The sequence below is a fragment of the Natator depressus genome, chromosome 28 (assembly GCF_965152275.1).
Source record: "Natator depressus isolate rNatDep1 chromosome 28, rNatDep2.hap1, whole genome shotgun sequence".
In the NCBI taxonomy this organism is placed as follows: Eukaryota; Metazoa; Chordata; order Testudines; family Cheloniidae; genus Natator; species Natator depressus.
The window spans coordinates 1,840,841-1,857,844 of NC_134261.1; the positions used below are offsets into that span (position 1 = coordinate 1,840,841).

Below are 17,004 nucleotides of genomic sequence, written 5' to 3' on the forward strand. Positions count from 1 at the left end.
CCAGGACGGCATCCAGTGTTGGCCGGGAAGACATCAAGCAATGGAGAATTCACCACTTCCCTCAGGAGTTAGTTCCAGTAACTAACCCTCCCCCCGTTAAAAATTAGATCAATGGTGGGTTAGTGCCTAAGTAGGGCCCTACCAAATTCGTGGCCGTGAAAAACGCGGCATGGACTGTGAAAGCTGGTCTCACCTGTGAAAGCTGGCTATTGTAAGGGGGTCGTAGTATTGCCACCCTTACTTCTGCGCTGCCCTCAGAGCTGGGTGGCCAGAGAGCAGTGGATGCTGGCCAGACACCCAGCTCTGAAGGCAACGCCACCATCAGCAGTGCAGAAGTGAGGGTGGTATGGTGGGGGGGAGAGGGAGGTACTGTGGTGTCCCCCACCCAGAGCCAGTCCTAGGCCCCTTTAAGCTCTGAGCGCTGGGGAGAAATACAGCTGGGGGCCCCTACTGCGGACCAGGCTCCAGCTGCTAGTCCCGGCTGGGCTGCAGAGGGATGGGACTTCCTCTTTCCCTGCATGGGCCACTCCTGGGGCTGGGTCAGACCCACCTCCGCTGGCAGCGCAGAAGTAAGGGTGGCAATACCACGACCCCCCTCCAAGGGCCTTGCCACCCGCCCACAGCCCCTTTTTTGGGTCAGGACCCCCATTGTTACAATACCTCCATCTGAAATTTCATGATACCATGACATTTCAGATTTTTAAAATCCTAGGACCATGAAATGCATCAAGAATTTGGTAGGGCCCTGTGCGTAAGTGTTTCCAACCCCATCGGCCCGCCCTGAAAGTGAAGATATTTTAAAATTAGGCACATACAACTGTCACAGAGTGTGGGGCAGTCAGGGCCCTGTACCCCTCACTTCCTGCAATTCACCGTGACTCTCAGCCAGCCAGTAAACCAGAAGGTTTATTAGATGACAGGAACACAGGCCAAAACAGAGCTTGTAGGACCCCTCAGCGAGGACCCGTCAGTCAGGTCCATCTTGGGGGAGTAGGGAGCCCAGACCTCCCTCCATTTTCCCAGCCAGTTCCAAACTGAAACTCCCTCCAGCCCCTCCTCTGGCCTTTGTCTCTTTCCCCTGATCTCTTTGTTCTCCAACACTTTCAGTTGGCACTTTGCTGGGGAGGGGCCCAGGCCACCAGTTGCCAGGTCAGCCATTCTCTGTGCAGAGTGCGTCACCCCTCCCCCCAGGGCTCTGCAACAATCACACACCCCTGTCCCGCCACCTAGATACGTAAGAACTGCATAGGGGAAACTGAGGCACCCACCCAGTATTCAGAGAGAACACGAAGAATATTCCCACTTCGTCACAATAACAACCCTGCGCTACCTGTAATAGACAGCATCCAATACCTAGGCAATCATAAAAGGAAACCCAGCAAACTTCACTAAGGCCTAGCCTATGCTTGAGAGCCACAATGGGTGATATCATTTATTGGATCAACACCAACTGTTGGAAGAAAGGAGCATTCAAACTAGACTGAGGAAGGTAACCAGAGCCCCATTGTTAAATACAAGGCAGGGCAGGTTATTAAGCAGTCTACAAAGGAAAAAAGTCACACCACGATGAGTGGTAAGGACATATAGCAGTAAAAGTCCTAGGGTGGATGCAATTATAAGGCACGTGTGATTTTCAGAGGAATGGCTTTGCTTGCTTGATCAGACAAAACAATACCCATTGCAGTACATTTATAGTGGCAAAACTGCATTTATACGACAGTGGTGGTGTTAGGCTGTTCTGTAGAAACAATCCCGAACTTGACTTAAAGTTGAGCACGTTACACCACTGGAGAAAGTCGAATGTAACCGCTGCCGCTTCTTGGCCAGAGATTTGCATCTCGCTCCCTTCCGAGCAGGGTAGCTCCAGGCTGGATAATTTTCTCCCTTCACGGCGTATGTCGCAGGAAAGACACTCTTCCGTAAGAGATGCCTTTGCTTTCTCTTCAGAGACTGCGAACAGAATGATGGCTACAGTGATGCCACCCTGCGCTTTCTAAACACGCTCACTTCATTCTTAAGTAACGCTGAGAAAAATGTATTAACACCAACTCAAACGGGGGCTCTGAATAAGAACAGTCTCTCAGCCCCGCCCCGACCACGGCCTCAGGATTACAACTTCATCCTAGCTTCAGCTCAGAAAAAGCACCCTCATTCCTTGTTTAATCCACCTTTTTACACTGATCGGGGGTCTTTGAGCCAGAGTTTCCCACAGCAGGTAGTTAGCAGACTCGACTCTTAGGTGTTCCTCCCCAGGACATAGCTTTGAAAGGTCGGGTGTGGTGGGAAGAATTTGCATGTACTTCCTAAGAAATTCACTTGAGACAGATCTGCTTTTCCTGCTAAAGCGGATCTACGCAATCTCACCCTAGCACAGAAACAGTAGCGTTTCTACCACAATGTGACCCAGAGGTATTAACCCTAATTCAAAAAGGTTTAACTTAGTTCATCCGGGATATTATCCGGCTGTCCCAACCCCAATCTCCTCTTGGGGTACCCTGCTCCACACCTCAGCTGTGCTTGGAGTTAGAAAGTTTTTCACTTGCTAACTACGCCTCTTTCTCCTTGTCCTACCCTCAGCGGCCAGGGAGAACACTTGCTCACCACCTTTCATTTACGGTGGCACACTACCAGCTTAATTAAAACTCGTTAAACACCCACAGATGATTTTAACCAAGGCTGGGTTTCCAGTCAGTGTGACCTCTGGGCAGAAGTGTTGAAGTCAGGCGGACTGAGACATTGAAGGACCATGCCTGAATGCCTATTTTTAGCATTCCAGCTAACACAGTATACCCACATGCACTTTGGCATTTTTCCACCAGTAATAGGACCTGCGTCACTGTGGGGAGGTGGTTGTCAACTAGCACCAGGACAACAGAGGGTGGATATGCACAAAGATGGGCTAAAAGAGTCAGTTTTACTTGTAAAACTTAGTTTAGATCAGGCTGCAAATCTGTCCTGGCTTTAATTTTTATTATGGGGGCACTGACTCCTCCCACCCGTCTCAGAAGGAATGCATCCACTGTAGGGGGTTTGCACTGGCCTAACAAGACCTGTTTAGCGTGGCCGGTAAAACTTGTGGGCAATAGGATCAGAACTGCATGGTGGCTGAAATTTGCACACTGCTCATTGTGTCTGCTGCCTACATGTATTAAGACAAAGCAGGGTAGGAATCGTACCAAATATTTGACAAGACTGTTCATGAACCAGGGCTGGGTTTGGCAAAATTGACTCACTTTGAAAATAAAAAGACAAGGCCAGCCCTTGTCAAACTGCTTGGTAGAGATGTTTCTGAAATGATCAAATCAAGGCTCTAAGTCCCTTGAAACCAGCATCTTTTCAACACCATTGTTATGGACAAGCAGTTACCCCAGGCCTTTCGCCCACCAGAAACAGTCACTAATTCAAGTAGATCTCGCCACTGGAATTGGATGGCTTGGAAACTGCTCTCCAGTGATTTGAGGGACCAGAAAGCAACGCATGGCCTGGTATTGCAATTTATGTATTGTACAGACACTGGCATTTGAGATATTCAATTTTATTAACGTTGCTCAAGGCCACAATCACCCGTTAGTTTGTAAAATTGGGGAATCTACAGTATTTTGAAGTTGAAGCTCATCACATGGGGAGGAAAAAGTAGAAAAGGTTTATTGAGCTAAGACTGAATTTGAGATGGGGGGAACAATCTGATTTAGGGTGATAAAAGTTTCTGAACTTAGAGGGATAGGAAAACTTTCTCATCAGCTTTAATTAAGTCTCATCTGTATTTCAGTGAGAAATCAACTTGAACAGGCACTGGGCTGCACAAGCATTAGATTCAACTCTAGGCCCTGTGTCGGAGCAGGAGAATTTCTCTTGGCTGGTGTATCACATTGGCAGATGCCTGCCTGGACGCCTGCCCAAGGGGTGTCTCTTGCTGAATCTCGCTCACCCAAACAAGGACTGAGCTGTCTTTTCAAGCAAGACTTTTGTCATGAAAATTGCTCTGTGCTATTAAAAACCATGCTGTCTGCGACCGCCCTGCATCACCAGAGATCAGCTTGTTTAAATGGGTCAAGTGGGGGGTCATAAGTCTGAGACCACCTCCTGTTTAGGTTGCCAGTTCAAACCCAGCCTGGCCTGGGAGCTATTAGGAGTCCTGGTGACCCCTGTGAGAAGACAGCTTGTATCAGGACTGTCTACTGTGGTTAAGATTAAGTTAGACCCCTGAGAGCTCAGGGAAAAGTGGTACCCCCTCCCCACATTAGGGGTACACAGCATGCTGGCCAGACAGTGGGGGACCTCTTACCATCCAGAGAAGGAGAATACAGGGTTCCTTTGGATGCTCAAACACATGCTGCTCTCCACTGGTTTGTAGGGGGTATCAGAGCACCTTGAGAGGGAGAGTTAGCTTGACACAGGTGGGGAAACTGAGGCACAGAGACATGGAGGCCAATATTTGGAGAAAGGCATCCATAATCACAGGCCAAACTGAAGACATGTGAAAGATGATGAGCACCTGCAACTGGTCAGACATTCTGGGTGCTCAGCACTTGGGTGTGAGTGTGTGTAAGGCTCACAGCACTTCCAATTGCAGAGGAATGTTATGGCCACCTGGAACTTGCAAAAGATCAGCTAGTAAGACAGCCAGGCCACCTGCTCTAACCCCCTAGGCCCCGATCTTCAGCCTAGAGAGACTCCTCCCAGAGCCAGGGATGAACCCAGGAGTCCCACCTCAATCCACAGACCGGGGAAGCAAGAGGTGGACCCGCGGCTTTGACAAACGCAGCTCATTCGCCCCCTTAGCAGGGCAGGAAAGACCCGGCAACACCAGGAGTCCGTGCAAATTCCTTTACTGACACCCAAACTGCACACAACGTTCACAAAAAGTGCTCTTCAAAAAAATCAGGGGGGAAGGGAGGGAATTAACTCAAGTTTCAACAGCCAGTTTCCCTTTGAACTGAGGAAGCTGTGGGAGGGGGGAGACTAGCCCCTCAAAAAGTCTTCTTTTTTTAAACTTAAAGATTGTGTGTTCTGTCCCCCCTCGGGGTTCACATTCTTGGCTTCGATCAGCAGCGAAGAGAGGGGGGACCGGGTGGAGTTTGGGGTCTCTGTGCAGTATGAGGTAACTTGGGGATACGGGCAAGATGGACACCTACAGGAGAGAGGAAAGGTGGTCAGACTCTGAAACCAAAGCCCCTATGGGGGACAAGACCCCAACACTCAGCTGGAGAATGAGCCAAACTTAAGGTATGTTTCACTGTGTGATGGGGCGAGGCCAGATTGGATACACTAGTGGTCAACCCAAATCTGTATCTGATCAGATCTACAGGTTGGCTGAGCTACCAGCCCTTGTCACTTGGTGGCCAGCTGGATCATTAGCTAGCAGAAGAGATCTGCTCACCCTGTCATGCCAGTCTTCCCGGATCAAGCCATTGGCACACAACACCATCCCCTACCTCGCCAAGTCCTTACCAGCTGGCAGATCTCTGCATCCCCTCACTGTGTGCAGGGTCATTACACCAGCAGGGCTGGAGCAGGGTCCCCCCTGGGCTCGGGCGTCGAAGTCTGGAGAGAGAGACCCCAGGTTAGTGACTACCCCGCCAGGCCTTCCTGCTTCCGGGGGGTGGCCAATGAGCGGCCGCTGGCACTGGGGTGGGGACAGGGAGAAAAAGCTCCAGCACTGTGGGCAAGGGGCTGATTTCGGGGCACACAGGAGGCCGGATTGCCCACCATGGTGCCACGCTTGATGGTCCAGAGCCCACTCATGGCAATGTGAGCCTACTGCAGGAGGCTCAAGGATAAGCTGCCATCTGCTGGTGGCTGCCTAGGGTACTTTAGAGGGGCTGTGGGCCAGCAGGAGGGGTGCCACCACCCAGCCATGATCTCCTGTCTTAACATTGCAGACTCTGGCTAATTACTCATGGGGCTTGCCATTCCCTAGGGGCACTGTGCCAGGATGGCTGGCACTAGGTGAAACCTGATTTGCAAGTCCTGACTAGCGCTCTCCTCTCATTCTTCTACCTCCAACCACACCCTACAGCCAGGGGGCACCACGCCTGCTGTACACACACATCAGGTGGATCCAGGAAGTGCCAACTTCCAGGAGGTGCTCCCAGAGAGAGAGGGGAGCCATCAGAATGCCCCACAAGAATGAACTTGTTTCTGTAGAGCTGCCGCATGGCAGCACTAGATTTTGCCACACTGTGGCACCAGGTTATAGTCCCCAGTCCCGGGCGCTTACATCCACAAGCTGCTGCTGGATCTCAGGCAGTGGCTGGGAGGGACCCTCCGGAGCAGGGGCAGCAGGTTTGCTGGCTTCCACTGCTGGTTCCTGAGTGGTGGCTGGGGTGCTGGCAGCAGGGGTGTCCCCACCAGCAGCAGAGCTCAGAGCAGGCTGGTCTTTGGAGGCGGTAACTGTCGGCTAGGGTGGAGAGATCATACGGCATTTCATTCACGAGTGCTTCTCGTCTGGACAGCACCTTGCTGCCCCTAGGCCTCCCTGACCCAGCCAAGACCAGCTGCTGTTGGGCCATGTGAAACTGACCTGGGAGTTCAGGGAGGTGGAATGTAACTGCTCTGGTTGGAACATGGGGCTAGCGCCCCCTGCTGTTCTGTGGGGTGTAATCATCAGCTACAGAGTTAGATCAACACAAGGCAGCTCACGTCACGAAAGCTCATGCTCAAATAAATTTGTTAGTCTCGAAGGTGCCACAAGTCCTCCTTTTCGTTTTGCGAATACAGACTAACACGGCTGCTACTCTGAAACCTCTAATATTTCTCCCACCAACATAACTCCACCTCCATGAGCGGTGTCTAGTTAAGGCCGACTTAAGTCAAGTGGATGTGGAACACATTGCCAGGAGAAATGGATACAAGCTCCCCTGCGGAGGACAAGCCCCAACACGAGGAGCAAAGCTTAGACCCGCACGAGCAATGTAATTACTGCAGAGGCTTTATGAGGATGTAAGTTAGGTCGACTTTAATTGTCGCAGAGCTATCAAGAGATGACTTGATTAGGGACGTGCTACTTGCGTGGGGAGAAAGTGCCAGGTACTAAGGGGCTGGACATTAAAGCCAGACGAAATTGCTATGGAAAATAAAGTACCCAGTGTGGGGAAGTAGGTATTGAATCCAACCCCCAGAGGGAAGTGCAGCGTTCTCTGTCTCTCAGCAGCTTCAGATCCTGACCTGCTGGCCTTTCTGGGAGACGCTGTAGTCCAGCCCAAGTTACTAGGCTCAGTACAGGTTGAAATTTAATGACTTGTGATCAATATACCAAGTCAGAAAGATGATCCCTTCCGGCCTTAAAAATCTAAGTCAGGTGAGAGCAGGCGCTTCAGAGCACCCTGAGCTAGGGCGTTGTCAGCGCTGACTCAGGGGAGAGCCCCACCTACCGAGTCACCCATGCTGCGCCCTGAAACACAGGGCCAATGCAGGAGCACAGGCCCAACCTTGTGTTCACTTCCTTGATCTGATAAGGTCACAGCCCAACAGCCGGTGGGGGCTGCAGACTACTGGAAAGTCTCTGGTGGCCTGTTCCCTTCATTTGCATTGCAGCATTGTCCTGCCAGGGCTGTAAAGCCATTGCGGCTTAGTGCAGGAGAAGGGCGTGGACAATTCTCCATCACTGAAGTCTTTCAGTCACGGACCTCAGATCTGCTCTAGCTCAAGCTGAAGTTATTGGGCTTGACGCAGAAGTTGCTGGGCAGCATTCTGCGGCTGCAGGAGGTCAGCGTTTTCCCCTTTCCACCCCCCATCCCTCCCCAAACCAGAGTCCCGAGTGCCCTGGACAGCCAGAAACCCTGAGCCACGTCTGACTCACATGGGAGGGGCTGGTTTAGTGCCAGTCTTACTGGCTATGCTAAAATACCCACGTTTAAGACTGCCGTTAGCGCAAAGAGCAGGGATCTAAGCCTTTGCATTTTAACACTGGGGGTTCAAACGTCACTAGGTCCTTCATCTATCTCATACTTCTCTGGCTACGGATATGGGGGGGGCATTTAAGTGCTTCACTATTTTAAAGGTGAGAGGAAACGCCACCCCATGAGGTCAGGCCAGTGCTACAATCTCCATTAGGGAAACTGACAGAGAAGCTAAGCAACATGCTCAAGGTCACACAAAGTTGAGCACAGTAGGACTTGAACTTAGGTCTTCCAAGTCTCAGGATGGTGTCCTAACCATTGGGAAATCATCCCTCTCAGAAAAACTCCCAAACAGCTCATTCCCATTAAGCTTAGGGTTATAGGCCCCCTACCCTGGATACATGGAGAACTTCCATTACAGCTTACAGCAGTTGAGAGAACCACTGAGCAACTAAAATCTGTGGGATAGATTCTGGGCCCCCCTGGTTTACTGCCTCCTCTAATGGCAGTCCCAAAATGCACTGCAGGGCCACTCAACCCACTACTCCCCCATATGGCACACACCCCCACCCATCAGTTGCCCTGAGCCTGTCTGAGAAAGGAGTCGAGTGGCCATGGCTTTAGGAACGGAGCACCAGCCACCAGGGAATTGCCCACCCCAGCTCTCACCTCTGCCGCTGCCGGCCGGGTGCCAGCAGTTTGCTGCCGTCTGCGCTGGAAGTAGGGCCGGTTACGCTGGCGCTGGGGTTCGGGACGGATGCCGTCTGCTGGGGCTGGCACCACTTTGGTCTCACCGTCGCCTCCTTCAGTGGTGGGTTGTTGTGGTGGGCGGGGGCGGAAGGGTCTGGATCGGGTGTGGGGGAGACAGGGGACGGAAGAAGGTTACAAGCAGGCCTCTGTAGGGCCAGGAAGACTAACCTAGTTTGGCCAGGCTCCCAGAGAACCTTTTACTAACACCACTACTCCGTGCCGGGAATGTGAAAGTGTGATGGGCAGCCTAAACCTTCTGAATTAGCCAGACTTCCATTGTCTCCATGGAGCAGCAGCTTGCCCGGAGCTGGGAACAGAACCCAGGTGTCCTGGCTGAAAATTTCTCATTGAAACTGCTGATGGAAAATGGGGTTTTGATTAAATGAAGGTATGACAAAAAAAGGGATAAGTTTCCCTGGAAAATGACCGCTCAGAAGCCAAAGAGTTTCCAGTTCCACAATATTTCAATTCTGAAATGTCACTGCTGTGCCTCGTGGGAATTGTAGTTTGGCTGCCTCATGTGTCCATTCCCCTCTACGGTCTGACTCCTTGGCTGAACTACATCTCCCATAATGTGCTGCCTTATCAAATGGCAAGACCATGGTGCATCATGGGTATTGTAGTTTGGGAGCCTCATGCTCCTGTTCAGACTACAACTCCCATGATGTGCCATGGTCTCGCTTCTTGGTGAGGCAATGCATCATGGGAGAAGAGACAGTCCAGGCCTCTTGAACTCCATCTTCCATACTGCATTGTCTTGCCTCAGCAAGAAGCAAGACCATGTTGCATCATGGGAGTTGTTTGGGTGCCTCGTGCTCCCAATTCCCTATGGTCTGGGCTCCCTGGCTGAAGTCCATCTCCCATGATGCATTGCCTTGCCTCACAGACATGACCAGGGTGCATCATAGGAGTTTTAGTCTGACCACGAGAATGGTGCATGAGGCACCAAAACTACAGTTCCCATGATGCACCATGGCAGCATTTCAGAATTGAAACATTTTGGTTTTCCCTCACTGAAGATACCAAATGTTCAGTGGAGTCATTTTCTGACCAGTTCTTATCCTGATTCAAGCAAGTCTCAGCCACCTGGAATTCATTCAGTTCACACACTGCTCATCCGGACCTAAGGTTTCAGCCACCCACACTATCTAGGGGGGTTAACTAGCAGGTTGCCTAGCCTCAGGCCTTGTTGACACAAGTTGTGCCACTAACTATAACAAAGTAGTACAACCCTCCTAGTCTGGATGCAGTTATATTGGTATAAAGGTACTTCCCTCTGGGAATAGCTATACAAGTCTAGGCACCTTTAGAGCAAAGTCACACCCCAATCAAAAGTTATACCCTAGTAGAAGCCCTACACAGGTAGGGTGTGGTGCTAAACAAGGCAACTCCCCAAAAGCTACATCAATGTGAAGACTGCCAGTGCTAGGATCTTGTCCGCAGTGAAGACAAAGGCCTAGCGCTGTTGGGAAACCCCTATTCCCTAGAAGGCACCCAGATACAACCAGTAGGGTACATTCTGCTCTGGCATTAAGATCCCACACCAGTTACACTGGTATTGATGCCTCCATGGCTAGGCCAATGACTGGTCTTGCGATTAGTGGGGGAGGGCACTCACGGGAATTACTTCCAACAGATTAGAGGTCTCTTTCTTTTCCAGCACAGCTTTGGCTATTACTCCCTGAAAAGGGGGAGATATCTGGCCCACCTTCCATTATGAAGAGCCAAATTTAACCCACAGCTTCCAAGAGACAGTTGTTTTGATGCATCAGGGCAAACCTCAGTTCCCAGTGTTCAAACAGCAGCTACACGCACAATGGGAGATCCAGCTTTCAGATAGCTGGTCCCAGATCACTGCTTGGAAAGCTTGCAGATACTCATCTGCTAATCCCACTCTAGCCCTGGCAGGCTAGACAATTTCCTGTTACCATTTTCCACCCCATCCATTGATATTCTAAGCCACTTTTCTCCTGAGCCAGCCTCAGGGCAGGCCTCGCTGCTTTCAGCTGCACGAAGGCAGGAATCAAGCTTTGATGAACTCTTCTAGGAGGATCACCTGCTAGGAGAGCATGGAAGTGGACAGTAACTGGGTGGAAGCGCGGTTTGCTGGAGTTTGAAGGGAACACTGGGAGGCAGCACAGAATGGCTCCCTTCGAGGTATACACAATTTCTGACCCGAACACACACACTTAAGCCAGGCTTTTCCGCTCCCGTACCTCAGGCCAGCAATAATGCTACTCCTGTGTTTACGGTGGCCCCACAAAGGAAGGCTTCAGTTTCCCCACTGGGGCAGAGATTCAGGGTGAGATTTTGATCCTTAACTCCCAGTGGAAACGGGGTGTTCAAGTCCCACCTTTGACAACCCCCACCTCTTAATTTAGGAGGCAGACGGATTGCACAGGCCTGTTTTAGAGCCAGATGGGAGACAGGCCCAGTTGAGACCTCAAAACAAAATCAGGTCACAGGCAGCTTCCAGTGCCACCACAGTGGGGAAGGGACCAACTGCACAGCAAGCCAGTGAGGGACCCCTCCATGCATTCAGCACCAAGGCAATCTCTCCCATCCACACTCCTGCTCTGCGGGGGACATCCCGCTAGCCAGAAGAAGCTGGCCTCTGCACACTTACCTGCGGTATCTGGGCCGGAAGCGAGGGGCTGGTGCTCTCTCCCCAGCCTGGACTGGCGGTTGCTGGTCTCCCTCTGGCTGGGTGGCATCTTTAGGTTCTGCGCCTTCCGTGCCCTATGGCAAACACAACTCTGATCACATGATCTTGTGACACTAGCTCTCCTCTACACTAGGTCAGCCTCTAAGAAGGTAGATGAACTGTGCTGGTGTCCAGGAAACCCAGCATGAACTCTGCCGTCTTACAGGCCCAAATACTATCCCACAGAGCCTGGGATCAGCTAGCAGAGACCAGGCCACTTCCCCCTTACCATGCCCAGGCCTCACCTGTGCCGGCTGGGCTTGCTGCTGGATCGGAGGCCGGGGCCCACGCACGAATCTCCGGCGGAAGAAGAACGGCGGAGGACGCCTCCTGCGGGGCTGCTGCTGCTGCATGGTGTCATCAGCTCTCTCCCCCTCGCTGACCGGCTCAGCGGCCCCTTCCACTCTGGTGGCATCCTGCGGTGGCAGCTGGGCCTGCCGGGGCCTGGGGATGAATCTGCGGAAGCGCCGGCGGTTGGGGGCATAGCGGCTGCCTTTCACCGGCACGCCACCTGGGCCGGTGACGTTGGCCGCCTCGGCGCCCTGCAGCAGATGTGAGGAGACAAGCCCTGAGCAGGCGTAACAGACCCCTGCCCCAATCCTTGCATGCAGGGGAGCTGGCATCGGCCTGGCCTCCTCATGCTCCGCCTCACCTTCTCTCCTTCCACAACATCGAACTCCACCGTCTCCCCGTCGCCAACGCTGCGCAGGAACTTCCGAGGGTTGTTCCTCTTGATGGCTGTCTGGGGGCAGCAGGAGAGACGAGATGGGGCTAGGTGTGTGTGCGGGGGGAGGGGAGGTGTCAGCTTGCCCCAGGAGATTTTGAATTTGAAGCTACATCCCATGGTCCCTGAGACAGATGAGAAGCAACTGCTCCTCCCGCCTCAGCTCTTCATGTGGAGGGCAACCCAATCCAGGAACAAGGGGGCCACCTGCGTGCTGGGCCTCTCCACGCTCACAGTCAGGGCCAAGCTGTTGCTTGCCCCATGGTGCTAGAAACTGGATCAAGTCCTGCCAAAACTGAGTGGCCAAAAGGGTCACCGCCTACCTGGAAACCAAGGGCCCTACCCCAGTTCCGCCCCCTCGCCCTGAACTCCCTCAACCCTGGCAGGGCAGAATTGCAGCTGCTGGGCACCAGCTACCTCAGAGACCTACAGGCTCACAAGCCGCTCAGGGGTTATAATTCACTCCTCACCTCTGATCGGAGAGGTGGAGCCCCATTATCCCCATGTGCTACTGGCAAATGCTGCTTCTCAAAGAGCATGCCCAGGAACAGAATGAGAGCCTGGGAGACAGCTGTGCTCAGCCGAGGGCATGGGGAAGGCCTGGTAGATGTCTGGCATGCCAGATGCCAAACAATTCCTGAAACTGACGAGAACCACTTACTGAAACTGACCAAGGTCTTACCTGGTGCACAAACACATCCTCCTTGGTGTCATTCCTGCAGGGATGGAGAGAGTTCTGAGGGATCACGGCTCCATGCCTGGCATGGCGACGTGGCCCATACACAAATCACCAGACAAGGCCCTGCATAATCCTGCCTCTCCCTCGTTTAGTGCCCACCATCCCTGTGCTTTAAGATTTCAGCTGCCAGGCTTCCCCAGCTCTGCCCTCCTCTTCCTATCCCCATACTCTCCCAGTGCCTTGCTTCAGCACTTTAGAGCAGGGAACAGATTGGGTGTGAATTTACAGTACTAGACAGCATCTGTCAAAGCCTCCAGCCTTCCCAGGTGCAGCCTTGGGTCTTTAGCAGTAAGGCTGAGACAGCACCACAATGGATCCTTAAAAGGTCTCAATCTCTTAGGTCTGGTTTACACCTAAAATGTAGGTCAATCCAGCTCAGGGCTGCGAAAAATGTCATGCCACGGGGTGGCACAGCTCCTGCAAGTTTGAGGCAACTGCCCAGGCTGAGGGCGGCAGATCTTGGCAGCAGCAGGAGTTCAGAGGGCCCAAACCTCCAGCAGAGGGCATTGCGTCTCAGGCAACGACAGCGACGAGAGACAGAAGTACTCAATTACAACTTGGCTGAGTGCTTAAACCTCACACCCCACTTATTATACACCCCAGCAGAAACTGAGGCCGAAATCCTCAGATCAGTGGGTGTGGGGGGTGGTCATACTCATGCCAGTCAGGATCTGTCTACAAAGGCAATTTGCCACGGTCAGAGAGGGGTCTAGCCCAGTTGTGATACTGCAACTTGTGACATGTTAACACAGAATCTTTTTAGGTCAGGGATCAAATCAAGACCTTTTAAGCAATTAAAGAAAACCCATTCTTCAAGCAGCAGAATATTAGCCATGAGGTGAAACTGCCCCGCCCCCAGTATTTCCATGAGGTGCTAACACTGGTTGTCATTCAGCTTCGGAGAGAACTATTGCACTGCTGATTTTTAAACAAACTTGCTATTTGGGATTTTTTGTTAAAGAACCATGCCCTGCACCCCATTCTGGCTCCACAGCCCTATTCGGTGCAAGACACACAGCTCCCAAGTTATTTGCCAGCATCTTTTTGGAACCTCTGACAGCCAGCAAAGGAAGAAATACCATTGGGGCTACCAAGGCTCATCTTCGCTGGATGCCTCTGTGGAGGACCGCATTAGGATCTCAGCACTGTCAGAGAGCCCATCGCCTTTAGCCATGGAGTTTCCCCTCCCAAGATAACTTGTTTAAGCATTGAGTGCTAATCCTATTGCTTAAGTTTTCATCGACACCAAGGAAGTGACTTCAGTTTGATTAATTCTTTAGTCACTTAGGAAAAAACACAATGAAAAGCCTGGATTCCTAGTGAAAGATGCTTTTAAAAGCCTTTTGGGTCTTAACACAAATTCCTTTCAAATCAAGTCAAAGTGCTGACCATTTTAAAAGGCAGCGCTAGACATTAAAATGTATTAACCCAGCAGTTACTTCTTATCCACCCTCTAGGACAACTGCATTTTACTTGCCTGTGAAAAGAACTCCCCCTGGTCAAACAGGATTTTCAAAGGGGTGAAAGTGAGCTGTAGCTCACGAAAGCTTATGCTCAAATAAATTGGTTAGTCTAAGGTGCCACTAGTACTCCTTTTCTTTTTGCAGATACAGACTAACACAGCTGCTACTCTGAAACCAATCAAAGCATAGTGAGTTAATCACTCTCCAGCCTGCCTCTAAGGTCCAGACTATGGGACACACCTGGTTAATGTAAGGGGCTAGTTTCCCCCCCCCCCCCCGCATAAGAGGCTGTCTGGCCACTGGTTGGTTGAAACTGGGTCTATTTCAGTTTTAGTTTAATTATTCAGTACACACAGGTTAACTTAAAACAGCTGACCCCCAGTTCGAATTAAGTATTGTTCCTCAGGAAATTGGTTCACACATCAGAGGGGACAGGTGGTATTTACTGTGGTGGGAAGCGGTGCTTACTGGGCACCGCTTCTGCCCAGCTTCCAGGCACAACTTGCAGGGCAGGGCAGAGGGATGTGTCTCTGGAGCATGTCAGACGACCACCAAAGTAGGACTTACAGTGAGAGATTTTTACCTCTAAGCACCTCCCGAGGTGTCTAAGCTCTGTGGGTTGCTCATTAAGAGAGCCTTATCACGGTCTCAGCTCTGCTTGAGAAAGTCTGATCCCCAACCCACCGAGTCTTCTCCCTGCCAGCTTCCAGCATGTGAGGCCCCCAGCCTCAGCCCCGACGAGTCCCAACAGTCTAAGCAGGGGGTGGAGAGCTCACCTGTTAATAAATCCATAGCCGTTGCGAACATTGAACCACTTAACTGTGCCCAGCACCTGGGTTGCTGCAGGTGGTTTCCCAGGGAAGAAAGTTGAGAGGTTACAGATCAGTCACCAGCAGGCAGCCCCTCCGACTGGGCAGGCAGGGAAGCACCTCTGTATAAGCCCTAAAAATCTGGGGCACTCCAGCCCCAAGGCAGAGGCCCCACACTACTCCCCCCAGAACAGGGCCAGCCTTCCCAATACACACCCCACGCCCTCCTCCCCTTCACATCTCTTCCTGCCCCATGGCCTGCCAAGTTCATAGGCTCCGATTACGAGGCCAGGCAGTACCAGTGATCAGCCCACGATCTTTCCCCTCTTCACCCACACAACCCATCCCCCCGATCCCACCACCCCTTCCCTAATGCTAGAAGCTTCCTCCCACAAACCATCCCCCTTCCAGCTCCCCTCAAAGATAATCTGTATGGAGGGGAAACAATGTGCCCCCCCATCCCTCTCGCAGCCACACCCTCACACACCCACCCATCCCGCCCTGCAGGCTCCCTCCATTTTCACCCAGTCCCCTAGAATTCCCTCCCTCCTCAGACACCTGTCTCCAACACCTTCAGGTCCCAGCTTGCCTTTACTTAACCCCCCAGGTGCCTCTTTTCCCAACTTTGGCCTCTCCCCCCTGCCACCCACCACTTGGTCCCACCCACTACGTGGGTTCCAGCCCACTCTTCAGATTCCCCTCAGCTCTCAGCCAGGCCACCTCCACCTCATGCCCAGGATGGGTTTCGTCACAACCCCCGCCCTCTCTACTCACCTGAAGAACTGCTTAGCCCCACCCCTGCCTGATTTGGAGTCCCTTTGACCCGCCCCCAATGTAGTTGGCTCCACACCACCCCCTGCTGTCCAGCTTGGTTTAACCCCTCCCTTAAGAGCCAATGATGCACACCACCTACTCCGCCTAGGACATGCTTGACCCCACTCTCCCCTTAGATGCACTTGGCTCCACCTCCCCCAGGACACACTTGACCTCCCCATTACACCCCCTCATCCTTTCCCCTCCCTTGGGCAGCAATTGGCCCCACCCAAACCCCACCTCAAGGACACCACCCATTACCCCACCCCTGGACAGCACCTGGCCCCAAACCTGCCCCCAAACCCCACTGCAGAACACACTTGGCCCTGCCCACTACCCCAGCCCCCTCCTCTCCCTGAGGACACACTTGGCCCCACCCCACGCCCCGCCCCTAGAACACACTTGGCCCCGCCCACTACCCCAGCAGCCCCCACTTCTCCCTAAGGCCACAATTAGCCCCTCCCCTCCCAAGCCCCGCCCCTAAGGACACGCTTGGCCCCGCCCCTGGCTCGGCACGCGCCCGGCCCAAGGCCCCGCCCCTTCTCCTCACCTCCCGCAGGCGCCCGGCCCCGCCCCCGCCTCGAGGCCCCGCCCCCCTCAACAGCCGCCCCGCCCCTCCGTCTCACCCAGGACGCGCTTGGCCGCCTGGCCGCGGGCCGGGGCGGGCGCGGGGCCCGGGGCGGCCCCGCCCGGGCCGGGCTTGGCCGGCTCCCCCGCGGGGCTCTCCCCGGCGCCGGCCCCGCTCTCCGCCTCGCTCAGCATCCCCGCCTCCGCCGCCGCTCCTCAGCCGCCGCCGCCTCGCGCCGCCGGCCCCGCCCTGCCGCCTGCCTCGCGCCGCCCAATCGGCAACCGCCCCGCGCGCGCGCGCCGCCCAATCGGCGGCCCGGCTTTTATCCCCGCCCGCGCGCCGCGCCCTCGCGCCCGGCCCGGATTGGGCCTCGCCCACCCCCGCGCTCCCATTGGCCCGCGGGGTTCGTCGCCGGCCGTTGTGCGGCGGGCCGCGCCGCCGCACGCCGCCTGCCGGCCCACGTGGGGCCAGGAGGTGCGACGCTGGCCCGAGGGCGGGCGCCCCGCGACTCGGGCCGGCATATATTTGCATACTGATGAGGGTATTTGCATATAACGGGGTCGCGAGCCCTCTGGTTGGGTGTTTTGCATCTG

At 53.5% G+C, this 17,004-nt stretch overlaps 1 protein-coding gene across 1 annotated transcript; it reads right to left on the reverse strand.

The window, feature by feature from the left end:
- Window positions 1-4,839: 4,839 nt before the first annotated feature.
- YBX2 (Y-box binding protein 2) lies at window positions 4,840-16,605 on the reverse strand. Its single transcript, XM_074941093.1, has 10 exons — window positions 16,470-16,605; window positions 14,998-15,061; window positions 12,702-12,735; window positions 11,948-12,037; window positions 11,541-11,837; window positions 11,218-11,330; window positions 8,511-8,685; window positions 6,221-6,400; window positions 5,452-5,544; window positions 4,840-5,131 (listed from the first exon to the last, which is right to left on the reverse strand). Exons 1-9 carry the CDS (start codon window positions 16,603-16,605, stop codon window positions 5,494-5,496), a joined length of 1,140 nt encoding a protein of 379 aa, XP_074797194.1. The 3' UTR covers window positions 4,840-5,131; window positions 5,452-5,493.
- Between the last annotated feature and the right edge of the window lie 399 nt (window positions 16,606-17,004).

Excerpts from the sequence above, each read along its gene's own strand:
- YBX2 (XM_074941093.1), bottom strand. The coding sequence starts at position 16,605 with ATGCTGAGCGAGGCGGAGAGCGGGGCCGGCGCCGGGGAGAGCCCCGCG. Across the intron at positions 15,062-16,469 it reads GGCGGCCAAGCGCGTCCTGG|CAACCCAGGTGCTGGGCACA; the intron begins GTGAGACGGAGG and ends AACCACCTGCAG. Across the intron at positions 12,736-14,997 it reads GGCTATGGATTTATTAACAG|GAATGACACCAAGGAGGATG; the intron begins GTGAGCTCTCCA and ends CCATCCCTGCAG.